This window comes from Anabas testudineus, chromosome 10, assembly GCF_900324465.2.
Source record: "Anabas testudineus chromosome 10, fAnaTes1.2, whole genome shotgun sequence".
Lineage (NCBI taxonomy): Eukaryota > Metazoa > Chordata > Actinopteri > Anabantiformes > Anabantidae > Anabas > Anabas testudineus.
The window spans coordinates 22,832,848-22,851,073 of record NC_046619.1 but is presented as its reverse complement, the minus strand read 5'-3'; the positions used below and the strand labels follow the sequence as shown (position 1 = coordinate 22,851,073).

Sequence of the window (18,226 nt, the reverse complement as noted above, 5' to 3'; positions counted from 1 at the left end):
TCGCTACTTTAACTAGTTCCTGGTTAATTAGTCTTCTCCCACTGCAGCTGTTAACATCAGCTGCTGAATTACATCAAACACAGCACAGACACATCTGTCTTACTAAGTTAGCCCCCAGTTGTATGAGTCCTGATGAGTTAGTTCTGTGGAGTGAGGAGGCAAAGACCTGCTTCAGAGAATCTGGAGCAGACGTATCAAACCGAGTCCGGTGCCTCGTACTGAAGGAGTACAAACACGCTGGAGGCTTTTTCAAATGATTCTGTTGATACTGAATACTCAATAAAAGACCATCTGAGTCTTCTGCTCACCCCCTCGTGGCTCTTTCGCCTTCTCTTCTTTTTTATTGCTGTGCTTCATCGATCGCCTTCGTTTCACTTCTCTAACTTTTCCGTCTTTTCTGCACACTCTGTCTTTATCTTCGTCTTTCCACCACATCCTTCCTCTCACCGTTCTGTCTTTCTGTCCCTGTTTCTTTTCATTAGCTTCTGCTCTTTACGAGCTCCCAGGACCTGCCGGTGATTGGTTTGCGGTCCTGGGGGGGGGCATCATATCACGCAACACCTCATTACTCTCCCGGCTGTGAGGGAGGACGAGACAGACGAGGCCAAAACAAAGCCCACAATTAGCCCCAGAAAAGCCCTGATTAGGAGTTTGTGGCCCATTACCTTCTGGTGCTCGTCCTCATGGAGACTTCCAGATGAACAGGAGGAGGAGGACTGGATCCCTCGGGGTCGGCTGACGACACAGTCGACCTTTCTTCACTGCAAAGAAAAAAGTTTACATGAGACTAAACCAGTGAAACAGATTTCAGTGTGAAACTTCAGCATCAGTTTAACACAAACAAACTTTTCTGTTTGACATTACACGCACCGTGTTGGAAAAGGTCGGAACTCTGTACAGTGGACTCGTGGCGCCGGGAGGCTGAGTATTGATCCCAGTATTGATTCAAGAGAGTCGAGCACATTTAATGAAAATGTATTGTTTGGAACAACAGTGTTGGTGACGCACTTTCAAAGCCTCGTTTCTGTTTCTACAGCTTCATAAATGTTCAGAACTTAAATATTCTGTTATCTTACACAGTTCGGGACCAAATTCTGACAACAGGACTCCGGAGACCTGCGTCTACATTCGACCCATTATATATTTTAATTCAGGTTGACCTGGGTCATGACTCAGTAGGAGTCGACACATCAACGAAGCTCGAGTCATCAGAGTGGACGTCTGTGGACAGAGGGAGGAACCAGCCTCGTCCAGCCGGACCCTTTTCATGAATCCATCACAGTTTTAACCTGCAGGTGTTTAACATGAGACCCAACAACAAGCCATGACCCACATCAGACCTGAGTCTGCAGGAGAACAACTTCATCGACAAACTGTGTCTGTTAATGTTACTGCATCATTACCCACATCTGTCACCACGGTAATTGTACACAACCACTCTGAAATGTTAGCAGAGATTAGAGAATCACAGCGCGACGAGGATTTAATCTATGACGAATTATAGAAACGTGTTGAAGAAGTCAGATCAGAAGAAAAGTCACACGGAGGCGCTTCGAGCCCTCAGAGAGGATTATGGGAGTTTTAAAGGACCATCAAACATGGGCGCCGTCTGGGAGTTAACGAAAACCAATCAATGTGTGGAAAATGGAATTATGGCAACGTGGAGAGTTTTTCTCATCAGCATCGGGCGACTCCGTCAGCAGTTCTAAGGGAACGTGTCAAACGCTGCAGTGACGAAGCTCCACAGGTAAAAATCACCTGTGTCCACAAGAACAGACTAAATCCATCTGGACCCTGCCACTGGATGTTCAGGTCACAGGTGAATCCAGGTGATGACAGCACTGGTGACCAGGCAGCAGGAGATGAACACACACACCTTCACTCGTCTGAAGAGTGTGTGTGTTTGTTTTAATGTCCACGTCGGGAGGAGGTGACTGATGTCACAGTGACACCTGGTGGACGTGTGGGGACACAACAAGTGCTGTACTGTACTTCTACTTTCTGATGCTTCACACTTTGCTACATTTCAGAGACATATGTTGTACTTTTACTCCTGATACTTCAGTCATTTCCAGAACCACAGTAATTAAAATACATCCAGTATAATAATCAGACTTTACTCATTAGAATAATTAGACCCAGAACACAGAATCATTAAAAAACACCTGAACGAAGATGACCTAAAAAAGTATTAGTAAACAACGAGTGCTTTTACTTTTGTCACTTCAGGTATATTTAGCTGATACCATATTTAACTTGTATTTCAGTATTTACTGCAGTTTTACTGAGTAAAAGTATCACTATGCGTTTTGGTTTTGGTTTGGTTCCGGGGCGCGCTCCCGGAACAGAAGTGAGTTTCTGACTAACTAGTTATTGAAGAAGCAGCGACACTGTGGCACTGATCCACAGCAGCATCGAGCTTTCCCAGCTTCCTGGAAACAGACGGAAAATGACTAGGTCTAATGACTAGGTCTAATGATTAGGTCTAATGATTAGGTGTAATGTTAGTAGCAACTAAGGACACTCAGGAGGACCCAGGAATCAAACCAGTGACCCTGTTGTCAGACTGATCCACAGTTGCCAACACTGAATTTGTTTCAAATGCTGACTGACGTGTTTGTGTGAGATCAGCTCAGGCTGCAGCGTCTCTGCAGTAGTTTGCAATTCAAATAGTTCAGTTCGTGCAGATATCACCGAGTCCCTGCAGCCCGTCGGACGACGCCCGTCTGTGTCCTCACGGTTCAGCTGCTGGATAATTAGTCCATGGAGAGAACGGAGAAAACAGCAGCTCTCCTCTGAGGGAGGCAGCTCCCACAGGAGAAGCATCGGGCCACAGACCGAGAAGAACGGGTTCAGGCTCCCTATAAAACATCGACTAACAGCTCTAAGACTCATCGTACGGACGTTTTAACCAGATCTGTATCTTTGTTCATGTTGTTTATCACAAACCAAACGACTGCAGATCATCACAGAGGGGCCGCGAAGACCTGAACCCGGTTTCATGAATCAGTCCAGCAGCAGACACGTTTCTTGTTACTCAGCATGTTCGAGACTGGATCGAAAATTAACATAAAGTTAGATTCAACAAGGACAAAAGAAAACAGCAGTGAAACAAAGAGGTAGTTGTTGTCGTTCTTTATTGAACTGATACAATAAAAACATACAGATTTATTAGAACCAACATTAAAGAGCCAGTTTGCGATTTAAAGATATGAGAACACTGTGACTAAAGCGTTTGTTCAGTTTGTTCCTCTGAGCCTCATGAACAGACCAGTCGTCAGCAGCACACTGTTCGCTTGTTCAGCCCAACACTTGTCATCGCTCAGTGGACACATAACTTCGACGTTCAGTAAACCCAACTGTGCGTCTGCAGTACGAGGAGCTCGAGTTCAGGTGCTGTTTGGATTTTCCTGCTGCAGTTGTCGGTGTCTGGACCTTTAGTCTCAGCTGATCAGAATGATTATGGGATGTTTTCAATGTATCGCTGCTACAAAAGAAAATCATTGAACGCTCCACAATGATCAGATCAGATTTCTGCTGCTTCCTGTTTTCTCTAGTGGATCTATCTAACAGCGCCCCCTAACTCTGCTGGCTAGAAGTAGTTTTAGTAGTAATTTCCGCCGATCACCTCAATCACTGCAGGAGCCACAAAAACGGACAGACTGGACTGTGTCAGATACTCAGAGTCCTGCAGCAGCTGCTTTCACCACAGTCAGTGGTCGTTACCTCACAGAGATTATGTTTCAGTAAAAGGTGAACTGCACCCAGACATCACCTGCAGAGGACGGGAGGTGGAGGACTGGCAAACAGGAAACAGCTGATGGTTGCATGTTTCTAACCGAGCTGTTTCCGGGCTGCTGCTTCAGGTTAATGATTGTAACAGGACTCTGAAGGCCTTTCTCAGGATAAAGGCCTGCTGAGCCCACTGGGGGGTGGATTAGAGCCTACTAACCCACATCAGTCTGCTCATGGCTGATAACAGAGGTGATAACACGAAAACCTGGGACGAGCTAGGTTCCGTCCAGGTTTTGTCATGTGCAGACGTTTATGCTGAAAAAGCCAGAAAGAGGGAAAAGGCTCAGTTTGGTGGTTCTGAGATCTAGGACGGACAGACCGCTGAGCCACAGGGGGAGCTATAAAACAACTGATCTGAATGATATTTGATCCCGTGCGATACGTCAGATTAAAGACGTCCAACTGGGGCAGACCATCACTCTCCGCTCAGTCCGAACGTGTCTCCTTGACCTTCTGTTGGGCGAGCCGCCATATTTAAGCATTGAGATTTTTGATTTTCTAATTTGCAAGTCAAACGTGACATTTGACTTGGGAAGTGAAACTTCCCAGAGCATCTGATCTGATCCACCTGGTTCACAATATTCATTTAGAAACAAACTGGTCCCGATTGGCGGGTTCGAATGTTGACGATGCCTTTTCTCTGTTTCATTTTGTTCTATGTTCACGTCTGAGCACGTTCTGTTCCACCTGGGAAAGTCGAGGTGTGCACTGAATACCGGACATAGTGTCACACAGTGTGGCTGCGTCACAGACTCCAGTCATCAGCACAGAGGAACAACGGATTAAATCAGAAGACAAACAGAAAGACGCCGACTCTGAACAAAGAGCAGCTGTATCTAATAAAAACTAAGTTGTCTCCCTCGTACCTAGTTTTTCCTATAATAAAACGTTCAGGTTAACTCAGCTCGACTATTAAATTAAAAAAATAAAATAATGGATTCAAGGAACAGAGTTAAATATAACACTGAGCCACAGAGACATCATTTAAAGTGTGTAACAGACAAAGTCCTTCTAGGTCGTCATGTGATCATTAACGAAGCAAAGAACGTCTTCCTGAAATGAACCGACTTATTTCAAATAGAATTCTGCTCAGTGGAAACTGGACTTGTCTCTATAACTGGTTGTTTTTCTGGTTTTTAACCTCTGTAGAGTCGACATCACCTCGTGTGTTGCTGAGCCAGGTATTTGTGCTTCGACGGCCAAAGAAGCAGCTGTCTGCCAGGAAGACCTGTTCCAGGCTGGCAACAAGTCTGGTGGTCTAGAACTAAGTACCGATGGCTGAGGGTGGACTATCGAGATTAACTAACGCTTTGTTGTGAAGACTGAAACCAGTGTGGTGTTGGACCACCACATTAAGTCCAGCTGCCCCTGACTCACCAAGACCTGAACACCTGAGAATCTCCACAGATATTTGAACTGTGGTTTAATTATTAGTCTTTATTTGACTTCCTGTCAATAAATCCCATGAAAAGATCACAACCAACAATAAAAAGATTGCACTGTCCCAGAAAAACCACCCCCGGGTCCCGTTGGGGGTTGGGTTGGTAAATTTATTCTTACTTCACTGTCTGAAGAATCTGATTTGCCTGATGCTCGTTGAGAATAAACATCAATGAGTGAATGAAGGATCTCCCAGTAACTTCTCTAACGTTTATTTTTTTTGCCTCCTGCTGCAGCTCTGAACGTCTGCTGGATCAGACTCTGATTGTGCCGACCTATGACGGCGAGCACTGTCGACATGACCTCCAGTTACATGTAAGCAACAGATCGTTCAACCTGCTCTCGGGTTACGGCTGCTGTTCTGGTCTGGGTGTAGCTCTGCAGCCCATTACTTATTTAGAACGGATCCAAATTCAGAGCAGGGAGGTGGACGGTGTCCTTTTTCTGCAGCTACTGTGAAAAATCCCCATCATCAGACATAGCTTCATATCCGGGTCATGGGGGTAGCAGTCTTAGCAAAGTAACCCTGACCTCCCTGTCCCTAAACTGCTCCTCTAGCTCTTCGAGGGGAAAACCAAGCGTTCTTCCATCTCAGCTGGCTCCTCTGCATGTGGAGAAGCAGCGACACTAAGGATGCACCCAGCTGAAGAAAGGACTTTTAGTGGTTTGTGTCCTGTTGGTCATGACCCAGAGCCCCTGATAAGCAGAAGAAGATGGATGGACTTTAGAGACAGGAGGCAGAAGTGCATGGGATTTGTTGACAGTAAACAGCCTCATCACTGGAATCTTAGCTAAAGCTTTAGAATTCAGCCGGCGGGTTATTAACAGTACATGAGTCGGTGAGTGAAGTAGAAGCTGCCCTGTTATTAATGACCCACATCTGTTGCCACCTTCAGGTGAAGCTGAGGTTTTTTCAGATGATGCTGTTGATCTAAATTGTCATGTTGTCCTCAGGGTCCTGGAGGTTCACAGTATGTTCAGGTCTATGTGATTCATTTAGTGTGAAAGCTGATGGAGCTCAGTGGTGAAATGCTATCAACCTAGAAGATTAGTGTGGACACCAGAGTCCAGAAAACACAAACCAGTGACTCCTTCTAGCTGATGATGAAGACTCTGGGTCCCTCCTCTCTCATAGGAGGAAGACTCTCGATCACCATGTTGTCCATCAGTCCATATTTATCCTCCTTCTTATTCCTTGACCCTTCACCTCCTACTTGACCATTGGCTGCAATCTGTTCTGCAAGTCCCTCCTTTTCCACCGGCTTGGACAGCTCATTGGTCAGCTCCTTCAACGTCACCTACGTTTACCATACGAAACAATTTATACAGCTGCTGCGCAGGTCTGTGAAAGATTTGAGTGAATCTAAAGTGTAGCATTGAACACATTGATGTGGACGGGGGGGGTCCACTGACCTGCATCTCTTTGAAGAGGTGCAGCATGGCCACGCCCACCACGATGACCAGGAAGGCTCCGAGTATGGTGACAACGTCCACGGCCGCCATGTTCCTCCACTCCTGGAAGAGGATGATGCAGGTGGACAGAACCACAGAAGTGAAGAGGACGTAGTAGATGGGGTAGACCATGAGGGTGTTGAAGGTGTCCAGAGACTTGTTCAAGTAGTTCACCTGCACAGAGACACACATCTCCTAGAAACTGTGTATCCATTAAAACCATTTGACAGCTAACAGTGCATTAAACAGCTCACCTGTATCACAATGGAGACGACAAGTGTTATCAGCAGGATCCAAGTGAGAGGATCAGCAAACACGGAGACATCACGAAAGGCTGGACAGAGACGGAAAACAGCAGGATGAGGAAAGATGAGGGAGGATGACTCAGGTGAGACTGAATGTGAGGAGAACATGACGCCGCAGATACAGCAGCCTCACCGGTGACGTTTTTACATGACCGGAAAGCTAGAGAGACTTTTTCAGGTGGTTTTAATGAGCAGCACAGGATTTAAATAAGTTAAATTGGACGTCTGTGAGGCGTTCAATGGTCACTTCAGTCGTCAGTTTCTTTTGCTCTCGTGTTAACAAACGAATGCAAAACAAGGACGTGTTACCAGAGCCGCTGCAGGAAAGAAAACATGCAAATTCATTTCAGCTGAACTGAAAACTGGAAATGGACGGATTTCGTTTGTCTGTGGCCGAAGTCCTAAAAGAACACAGGGCACCTTTAACATCAACACACACTTCAAATGAGCGGGAACCGTTTCTCACCTGTATTAATGGCGATGGCGAGACCTTTCACAGAGGAGACGGTGAAGGCTCCGAGCAGCGAGCAGATGCCGATGTAGACGAGGATGTTGGACCGACCAAACCGAGGACAGGCGTACATCACGAGAACCGCACACAACAGCAACACGGCTGACGCGTACACGAGGAAACCTGAGGAACACACGTCGGACAGAAAACACACGCCACAAGACACAGACACAGCGGTGGATCAGCTGGAGCACGGCTGCTGCAAAGAAGAACCTCAGGAGACGGGACAGGAACAACACGGGGGGAACGTGGGTACATGTGAGTCTGTGTTCTGCTTTTGTGTTGTTCTCTGTGTCCTTCCTCTGTGTTCTCTGTGTCCTTCCTCTGTTCTCTGTGTTCTGTGTGCTCTGTGTGTTCTGTGTGTTATCTGTGTCCTTCCTCTGTGTTCTCTGTTCTCTGTGTCCTTCCTCTGTGTTCTCTGTGTTCTCTGTGTCCTTCCTCTGTGTTCTCTGTGTTCTGTGTCCTTCCTCTGTGTTCTCTGTGTTATCTGTGTCCTTCCTCTGTGTTCTCTGTTCTCTGTGTCCTTCCTCTGTGTTCTCTGTGTTCTGTGTGTTCTCTGTGTCCTTCCTCTGTTCTCTGTGTTCTCTGTTCTCTGTGTCCTTCCTCTGTGTTCTCTGTGTCCTTCCTCTGTGTTCTCTGTGTTCTCTGTTCTCTGTGTCCTTCCTCTGTGTTCTCTGTGTTCTCTGTGTCCTTCCTCTGTGTTCTCTGTGTTATCTGTGTCCTTCCTCTGTGTTCTCTGTGTTCTGTGTGTTATCTGTGTCCTTCCTCTGTGTTCTGTGTGTTCTCTGTTCTCTCTGTTCTCTGTGTCCTTCCTCTGTTCTATGTTCTCTGTGTTCTGTGTGTTCTCTGTGTCCTTCCTCTGTGTTCTCTGTTCTTTGAGTTCTCTGTGTTCTGTGTGTTCTCTGTTCTCTGTGTTCTCTGTGTCCTTCCTCTGTGTTCTCTGTGTTCTGTGTGTTCTCTGTGTCCTTCCTCTGTGTTCTGTGTGTTCTCTGTTCTCTGTGTCCTTCCTCTGTGTTCTCTGTGTTCTGTGTGTTCTCTGTTCTCTGTGTCCTTCCTCTGTGTTCTCTGTGTTCTGTGTGTTATCTGTGTCCTTCCTCTGTGTTCTCTGTTCTCTGTGTTCTGTGTGTTCTCTGTTATCTGTGTCCTTCCTCTGTGTTCTGTGTGTTATCTGTGTCCTTCCTCTGTGTTCTGTGTGTTCTCTGTTCTGTGTGTTCTCTGTTCTCTCTGTTCTCTGTGTCCTTCCTCTGTTCTCTGTGTTCTCTGTTCTCTGTGTCCTTCCTCTGTGTTCTCTGTTCTCTGTGTCCTTCCTCTGTGTTCTCTGTGTTCTGTGTGTTCTCTGTGTCCTTCCTCTGTGTTCTGTGTGTTCTCTGTTCTCTCTGTTCTCTGTGTCCTTCCTCTGTTCTATGTTCTCTGTGTTCTGTGTGTTCTCTGTGTCCTTCCTCTGTGTTCTCTGTTCTTTGAGTTCTCTGTGTTCTGTGTGTTCTCTGTTCTCTGTGTCCTTCGTCTGTGTTCTCTGTGTTCTGTGTGTTCTCTGTTCTCTGTGTTCTCTGTGTCCTTCCTCTGTGTTCTCTGTGTTCTGTGTGTTCTCTGTGTCCTTCCTCTGTGTTCTGTGTGTTCTCTGTTCTCTGTGTCCTTCCTCTGTGTTCTCTGTGTTCTGTGTGTTCTCTGTTCTCTGTGTCCTTCCTCTGTGTTCTCTGTGTTCTGTGTGTTATCTGTGTCCTTCCTCTGTGTTCTCTGTTCTCTGTGTTCTGTGTGTTCTCTGTTCTCTGTGTCCTTCCTCTGTGTTCTGTGTGTTATCTGTGTCCTTCCTCTGTGTTCTGTGTGTTCTCTGTTCTGTGTGTTCTCTGTTCTCTCTGTTCTCTGTGTCCTTCCTCTGTTCTCTGTGTTCTCTGTTCTCTGTGTCCTTCCTCTGTGTTCTCTGTTCTCTGTGTCCTTCCTCTGTTCTCTGTGTTCTGTGTGTTCTCTGTGTCCTTCCTCTGTGTTCTCTGTGTTCTGTGTGTTCTCTGTTCTCTGTCTCCTTCCTCTCTGTTCTCTGTGTCCTTCCTCTCTGTTCTCTGTGTTCTGTGTGTTGTCTGTTCTCTGTGTCCTTCCTCTCTGTTCTCTGTGTTCTCTGTGTTCTGTGTGTTATCTGTGTCCTTCCTCTGTGTTCTCTGTGTTCTGTGTGTTCTCTGTTCTCTGTGTCCTTCCTCTGTGTTCTCTGTGTCCTTCCTCTGTGTTCTCTGTTCTCTGTGTCCTTCCTCTGTGTTCTCTGTGTTCTCTGTGTCCTTCCTCTGTGTTCTCTGTGTTCTGTGTCCTTCCTCTGTGTTCTCTGTGTTCTGTGTGTTATCTGTGTCCTTCCTCTGTGTTCTCTGTGTTCTGTGTGTTATCTGTGTCCTTCCTCTGTGTTCTGTGTGTTATCTGTGTCCTTCCTCTGTGTTCTCTGTGTCCTTCCTCTGTGTTCTGTGTGTTCTCTGTTCTCTCTGTCCTTCCTCTGTGTTCTCTGTTCTCTGTGTCCTTCCTCTGTGTTCTCTGTGTTATCTGTGTCCTTCCTCTGTGTTCTCTGTGTTATCTGTGTCCTTCCTCTGTGTTCTCTGTTCTCTGTGTTCTCTGTGTCCTTCCTCTGTTCTCTGTGTTCTCTGTGTCCTTCCTCTCTGTTCTCTGTTCTCTGTCTGTCCTCCTCTTTTCTCTGTTTTCTCTGTGTCCTTCCTCTGTGTTCTCTGTGCTCTCTCTGTGTCCTTCCTCTGTGTTTCTCCTGTGTCCTTCCTCTCTGTTCTCTGTGCTGGTTCTCTGTTCTCTCTGTTCTCTGTGTCCTTCCTCTGTTCTCTGTGTTCTCTGTGTCCTTCCTCTCTGTTCTCTGTGTTCTCTGTTCTCTCTGTTCTCTGTGTCCTTCCTCTGTTCTCTGTGTTCTCTGTGTCCTTCCTCTCTGTTCTCTGTGTTCTCTGTTCTCTGTGTCCTTCCTCTGTGTTCTCTGTTCTCTGTGTCCTTCCTCTGTGTTCTCTGTTCTCTGTGTCCTTCCTCTGTGTTCTCTGTGTTCTGTGTGTTCTCTGTGTCCTTCCTCTGTGTTCTCTGTGTTCTGTGTGTTCTCTGTGTCCTTCCTCTGTGTTCTCTGTGTTCTGTGTGTTATCTGTGTCCTTCCTCTGTGTTCTGTGTGTTATCTGTGTCCTTCCTCTGTGTTCTCTGTTCTCTGTGTCCTTCCTCTGTGTTCTCTGTGTTCTCTGTTCTCTGTGTCCTTCCTCTGTGTTCTCTGTTCTCTGTGTCCTTCCTCTGTGTTCTCTGTTCTCTGTGTCCTTCCTCTGTGTCCTTCCTCTGTGTTCTCTGTGTTCTGTGTGTTCTCTGTGTTCTCTGTTCTCTGTGTCCTTCCTCTGTGTTCTCTGTTCTCTGTGTCCTTCCTCTGTGTTCTCTGTTCTCTGTGTCCTTCCTCTGTGTTCTCTGTTCTCTGTGTCCTTCCTATGTTCTCTGTGATCTCTGTTCTCTATGTTCTCCCATCCATGGTCTTACCGGGCTCCAGCAACTTATTGGTCATGTCCTTTAGTGATGTCACTTCCTGTTCCTCAGGAGCATGAATAACCAACAGGATGCTCCCCAGCACACACAGGAAACAGCCGAGCTTCCCCAACAGGTTCAGTACCTCCCCCAGCAGGTAGGAGGACAGAACTGCACTGAAAGACACAGACGCTGATTAAAACCACCTTGAAAAGAACAGCTGTCCGTCGGTGTGACCTTTAAACGACTTTAATGCAGCTACAGGACAACAAACCACCAATGTGATAAATAATCTTTCTGTACCAAGCTCTAATTTCACCTGCTGTTCCATTTACAAACTCTCTCTATAAATTCCTCATCGGTTCAGTCCCCCCCCACCACGTGTCTGAAAAAGTACCTGATGAGGACACTCAGGGCGCCCAGCGGAGTCACCAACGTGGCTGGAGCAAACATGTAGGCGACAAAGTTACAGGCCTCTCCTGCACCCACTGTGGACAGAGATCAGGTTCATCAACAGATGGGACAGATGATAGAACCACTAATAACTTATCATTATTATCATTATTATTATTATTAGATTTAATTCAACTCTGTCCTGGAGAAGAAGTTTGTTTTCTCTTTACTGACATCACGATCGATTCATCTTTCACACATGTACATGTCTGTAAAACAGAAGACCTGTTCCCCGCCCTCTATGATCGACAGATATCCACGCTCGCTGCTGCAGCTGTGTTTATTTCTTTATTGGATCTTTTCCATTTGTATTTTATCTTCCTTGACTTTTGCTGTATTTCACTGTAATTAACCATCTGCTTTTATTTGTACACTGACCTTTAGTGTCATGAGGCACCAAATGTATTATTCTTATTATTAATGAGCATCATTTATTAAATGAATGTAGGTGTAAAACTGTTCAGACAGAAATGGAGTTCTTACTGGTTAACAGTCCTCCCCACCACAGCCAGTCCTTCAGGTATCCATGACCTCCATCACCTACACACACAGTCAGAGTTTAGAGAAAACGTAAAGTAGTTTTTGCTTTTATTATAAGTAAAATTAAATAAAGCGTGAGGTCGACGAGTGGATTCGTGAGGTTTCAGCAGTGACGTGCTTGGGACTTAAGGTGCTGAGTACAGAATCCACATCCAGAGGTAACTTAAGGTGGAGTCAATGCTCCTTCACTCTGAGCCGATAGGGGTGCTTCAGGAATCCCCTGATTACTTTCCAGATCCAGCCCTGTAGACCCAGACATGACTTAGGACCCCTGGAGCTGAGGAAAGAAACAGCTGGACGACTTTGATAATACTGATTCCAGTGCAATGTGGATAAATGAGAAATTAAATCAGCATCTCATAATAATATAGAATGAACACGAGCACGACAGAGTAATTAGGTAAAACTGGTTTATGTGCATTGAGCAACTCTCTGTTTCCCCACTTCTGTACACATCTGAGCACATTGAGGTCAATCAGAGCGACTCAGAAAGAGGCTCAGTGTGTGGCTGGATGCATTCCTGTCAGCGTCTGGGCATGCTCCTGATGAGTCAGCGGGTGGCGTCCTGTGGGATCCTCCTAGACCTGGATCCTGCCTTATATTACCAATAATGACACGAGCACTTTGAAACAAACAAGTCACTGTTGTTACGTCCGTCAACACCAAACCAGCTGTAACTGATTAGAAGTCTCACTGAAGCTCATGGTGTTCATCCCTTCATGTTCTGAACACTTAAATCCACTTCTACTTTCTTCTTATTTCAAAACGCTGCCTTGAAAATGACTTGCAGAAGCTCGGACCCTGTGGGACAGTGACGACGCAGCGATCAGACCGTCTGAACCTCATGGAACTAAATGTTGTCTAAAACGTTCGGATGCGACTCTGGAGGATCTGCACCTTTAATCTCAACAAAACACCTCGATATGAAGCAATCAGTAATATTCAGGCAGGAGTGAGACCTCTTGCTATGACACCCAGCTCTGCTCACCTGCTCTGGTGTGTCCGTTCCTGGCCAATCGGAGGAGGGCTTTCTTCTTGAGGATGACGCTCCCACCAATGAGGAAGGCCGATAGCAGCGCCAGAGTCAGACCCAGCCACAGCTTGTAGGTTCTGCTCGTCTGCACATCTGGAGACAAACAGAGTCGCTGACTGTGTGTTAAGGAGGAGTGGACCTGCAGTATAACTAAATAATAAAAAATCTGATTTTATTTTATATTTGTTGGGACATCTGAAATATGATTTTCACCTCTAAGTTCCGCCATCAAAATATTCAGCGGATTAATCCCTAATGAAATGAGTTCAGCACAGACAAATATCAAGAGAAGCAGATGAACGTTAACTAGAACTAAACTGTTTCAGCTCCCCGCTCCTGCTCTCATTATCTCAGAAGTTTTAAATGATTTCAATTAAAATGATGCTCCTAGTGTTAAATATCATTTCAGTTTAAATCAGTCTGAGTCTAAAATGTGGAAACTATCAGATAACATATATAACATGTGAGCACTGAGGTTCAGACACACTTTCCTGCTGATGTCATAAACACATGACAGGTCACGGTGCAACAGTCCACTGATTTTTCAGAATAAAACACAAAATCAGGTTTGATTTTACACGTTGGTAACGAGTGCTGCACAATCAGTAACTGATTAGATCACAGAACAGGCTGCGAATGTGTGTAACAGACACGAGAGAACACGTCTGTTACACGACATCAACTTCACTAAACTTCAGATGAGAGCACGGTACAATATGTCCTGGACACCTGTATACTTTGATAAGCTGTAAATTATGAATACACTGTGTTATTTACACCTTGTTTATCGTGCTGCACACACACAGTACCTGGAACTACCATCACCTTCTGAAAATCTAGTTTCAGGAACTCACCCAAAGAGGATGAAGAACAAAAGACAGAGAAGCAGAATGATGTAAACTCGTTAAGTTCCTGTAGAGGTGATCAGAGCTAGATCCACATCAGCTGATTAGTACCAACAAGTATTAGTGTTACATGGTGTCCATGAGACAGCAAGGTTAGTTTGACCCTGTACAAAACTCACACATTCATCAGTAGACTTTGTGTTGAACCTGCTTAGACATGAAATGTTAGAACGAAGCAGTGTAGAGTCTGAACCACGAAAAAAGACATTCAGCCTTAATAAACTTTAACTCTGAACAAAGAGCCTTCTGTCCATGTAGGTAACAGGTGTGTGTGTGTGTGTGTGTTTAAGATTTACCTGTTTGTGTGCTCGTGTTCAGGTGTGTGCAGAGCAGGGTGGGATCTCCAGTGAGCAAACACACCACAGACTGGGAGTCACACCACAGCCTCACCGACCCTGCAGAGACACAGCACGGACCTAGTCATACTCTGTCTGAACCATTTCTCCTTGACTTTTAACAGACTCCCACATTGTGGTACAGTTTAGCGGTGGGTATCGAACCACAGGAGGTTTTCCCTCCAACCTATGAACCTATGAATGAGCTGAGTCTGTCGGACTGCGGGGTGCGAGATGTGCTGCTGCACAGTTGACGCTGATCCTTCCTCGGTTCTGTAAACGAGTTTATTACAAAGTGACCTGTGAAGAACGTATTTGAACCCAGTTCTAAAACCCTACGGAGTCTCAATTATTCACATCCTGGTTCCTTTTTATGGTCTTAGGTTCTTGTATCAGTAATTAGGGAGTCAGCTGTAATTTAGTCCTGTTAGTTCACCACACCGAGATAAATCTTCCACCATGTGGTTAAACTTTACTCATCTTTAAATAATTCAGTGATTCTGGCAAAAAGACTCAACTGTTTGAACTCAACAAACAACCTCCTCCTGTGTGTACACAACACCCCATTCATGAGCATGTACAGTGATATGAAAGCTACTGGGGCAAGAACTGATCCAACAGATGGAACCATATGGTACCGCATAGAACAGGGTTTGGAGGGTTGGGGGTCTGTGGTCATCCAGGTCCTGTTGTTGCATCATGAAGAAACACACACACACACACACACACTCTGTTCTTCTGCCTGCAGAATTAAAGCTCCACCGCTCCACCTGCACCAGGCTGCTCTGCTCATTATCGCTCAGCCATCAACTCGAATCAAAATCCACCCAGTCCACACCGCTGATGAGTTCTGCTTCTGCCCTTCTCCTCTGGTTGTTTATTGTCATTTATTGACCACTGTAACTTCCTCGAGTGTGTTCATGGTTCATCTTTACATTTTACAAAAGATGAAGTTCACAGGTATGATATCTGGTTTCCAGACAGGGGTCATGAGGAACCAACCTGCCCCCACAGTAGGAAAATGTGCTAATCCAAACTGAAAGTACATACAGGTACAGGTATTTGAACAGTGAGGTCAGCGTCTGCACTTTGGAAATAAAGCAAACACATCAGCACCTTGTTGCACAGCACAACAAAAACTTTGGAGCAGCTTTTAGTGTTTATGCTCCAAACTGTTGGAACAGAAGCTGAAAGTAAAAGTTACCTAACTTCTATTTTATTTCTTATTGGTAGTTTGTTTGGTCTGTTCTTCTACTACACATCAGAAATAAATACAAATACACCAATCAAACCCAACATTACTTAAGAACTAGGTTCTTTCACTTGACTTGCTGCATAAGATTCTGATTTTATATATATACCACTATGATGTGGTTGTTTCTCAGAGCGAATTAAAGAATAGAATGAAGAGACGAGAGACGTCAGAGTGTTTGCACAGCACCTCTCTGTGAATCCGTTCAAACATTTCATTTGTGTGTTGTGTAATACCGGTTTGACCACTGTGCTGATGAGAGTTACATGAGGACAGGAGAGAGTGAGCGTGACCAGGGAGAGTAGTTCAGTATTTACACCGTCAACACTGAGGCTGAGTTAACACACGTCTAGGAGCAGAGTTTCTAGTTCACGTGAAAATTACTGGGAAGCAGAAAGATGGAAGTCAAAGTTTCTGATATGAAAGTGTCCGGGGACTCTAATCAGGGGAGTCAGGAGTCGAACCACCGACCCCAGGGTTTGTAGATGATTGCCCTACTGAGCCACAGTCCCTCGGAAGGTTTTGATTTCTTCAGACTGAGGTTTGAAAAGGTAAATGATCAGACCACAAGTCACATTTTCAGTGTAGCTTGGAAAAAAGGCTAAATGCTAAAGATCCAGTCAATGAAAGCAGATGTGTTGTTATTCAAGAAGCAAGAATCGAGGAACGGTTAACGACGAGAACTGGTCTGATCCCATCATCAAAACAAGCTCAAACGTGGACATGTGCTGTGATCACAGCAAAAGGTGCAGCAGGAAATAGTAGAGTGTGACTTTTATTTACCAAAGCACCATGAAAAAACACTAGGCTAGTTTACACCGAGGGCTTAAACTGGGACACTGGACCTGATCTCTGATTCCTGACAGACACAGCAGCAGTAGCTTCATCAATGATTTACATCCTAATGTGTTGGTGGCCTTATCAACCTGATCTCTCACACATATATTCACAGTTTCCAGTGAAACAAAGCACCGGAGCTCAGGAGGTTCAGGATGAGTCCAGAACCATCAAAGCCATCGCTGCATTTTTACTTTCAACCAAAATCCAAATATTATTTCCTCTAGAGATTCACAGCATTTATTACAATGTGATTATTATTTTTGTTTTGCTGCTTAATTATAAAAATATCTGCAGCATTACCACAAGCATGGAACTTATCTAATCATTAAATTAAGTAGTTTGGGTGATTACAGTACAAATTAATAATATAGTACATTTATCAAATCCTCTCATTCCCCAATTTGCCTCAGTGGGAACAGAAACCGTCTTCCAGGACGGACAGGAAACAGTTGTTGTGTGCAGACATCAGAGCAACTTAGTAAACTGACAACATCACAGTCAGGTCCAGAAGTATTTGAACAGCGATGTAACTATTGTAATTTGGCATCTGTAAACTGTCACAAGACGTTCAGCTTTGATTGAAGGGATTTTAAGTATTTGTATGATTAACATTTAACGATGTGAAAATCTGCTGTTGGGTTGAGATGAGGTGACTGGTTGAAGCAGTTAGCTGTAGGTTTAGGATCATCTGTACTGTGAAGCTGCATCCTATACACCTCCGAATTCATCATGAGACCTTTATCAGCAGCCACATCATCGGCAGCCATACACGCCCATACCATAACACTGCCTCCACGGCGTTTCACACATGATAGTTGCTTCGGATTTGTTTCCTTCTTAATATTTTTCTGTTCCCATCAGTCCAAAGAATCTGATTCCAGAATATTGCAAAATCTAATCTGGTGTTTTTTTTCTTATTTAAGAGTTTGTTATTAATTATAAAAAAAACAGCTGTAATTCCAAAATGGTTGACTTAATACTTTGGTTAAACTCCTTGAATTAAAGGTGAAGGTCAGGTTCCGTCGTTACTGAAGATACTGTGGTGACCTCAGTTAAATAGGTGTGAGGTTTCCAACAGCTGCTGCTGTTCAATGAATGTAAAGATACAATTCAAAGTAGTCCTGTCTCTACCGGTTCTTATAACATACATTAATAATCCAACATGGTTGGTTCTAGTAACCAGTAACCAGTACCCCCCCCCCCCTTACCGTTCCTGCACGTCTCGTTATTCAGCTGAACATCCCGCATCGTGTCCGTGTGTTCACCGGGAAGTGGATTTGGATTTGGAAGGTAACACGTCTAGAACCAGACCTTGTCCCCCTGCAGCACTGGACCGGGTCTACGACGATTCGGTGTCAGCGCGTCCTGTCCGCACAGTGAACTGATGCTTCCTTGTTTCAGTAACAGGGAACCAGGGGACAGGCGACACCTGAACCCGCCCCTCCCGCTGGAGCCTGCAGGTGTGTGAGCTGCTCCGCCCAGCGCACCAACACAGGAAGTGCACGTCGATAAAACGAACCGACACAGTGAAATATTTATTTACAACCAAAAGAAATTTAATTTAATTCATTTAACTGCAAATGAAATATTCACCACAGTGATGAGAAGAGAGAGAGTGAGTCAGGATCAGTGTTGATGAGCCAGAGCTGGACAGAAAATATGAATAATAATAACTGATCCATTAAAGCAGGAACCAGGGGGAACCCTGGAGTTCAGAACCATCTTGTTGAGACTAGTATGTGTATTATGTGCGCTCTTACTCATTGTTGTTTACGGTAGTGATGAGGATGTGATGTGCGACGTTATTACCGGTTTACGGTACATGTGTATGTGAGTGATTGTTGTGACCTATGTCGGATGTATAGAGCCGACGATAAAGTTCCTATGAAGAATAAATGGCTTG

At 45.0% G+C, this 18,226-nt stretch overlaps 1 protein-coding gene across 1 annotated transcript; it reads right to left on the bottom strand.

The window, feature by feature from the left end:
* Positions 1–3,120: 3,120 nt before the first annotated feature.
* Positions 3,121–17,736, bottom strand: nipal4 (NIPA like domain containing 4). Its single transcript, XM_026357522.1, has 10 exons — positions 17,532–17,736; positions 14,193–14,291; positions 12,947–13,084; positions 11,902–11,958; positions 11,363–11,453; positions 10,981–11,141; positions 7,459–7,626; positions 6,942–7,021; positions 6,649–6,861; positions 3,121–6,533 (listed from the first exon to the last, which is right to left on the bottom strand). The coding sequence occupies exons 1-10, from the start codon at positions 17,569–17,571 to the stop codon at positions 6,330–6,332; spliced, it is 1,251 nt and encodes a 416-aa protein (XP_026213307.1). The 5' UTR covers positions 17,572–17,736; the 3' UTR covers positions 3,121–6,329.
* Positions 17,737–18,226: the final 490 nt, after the last annotated feature.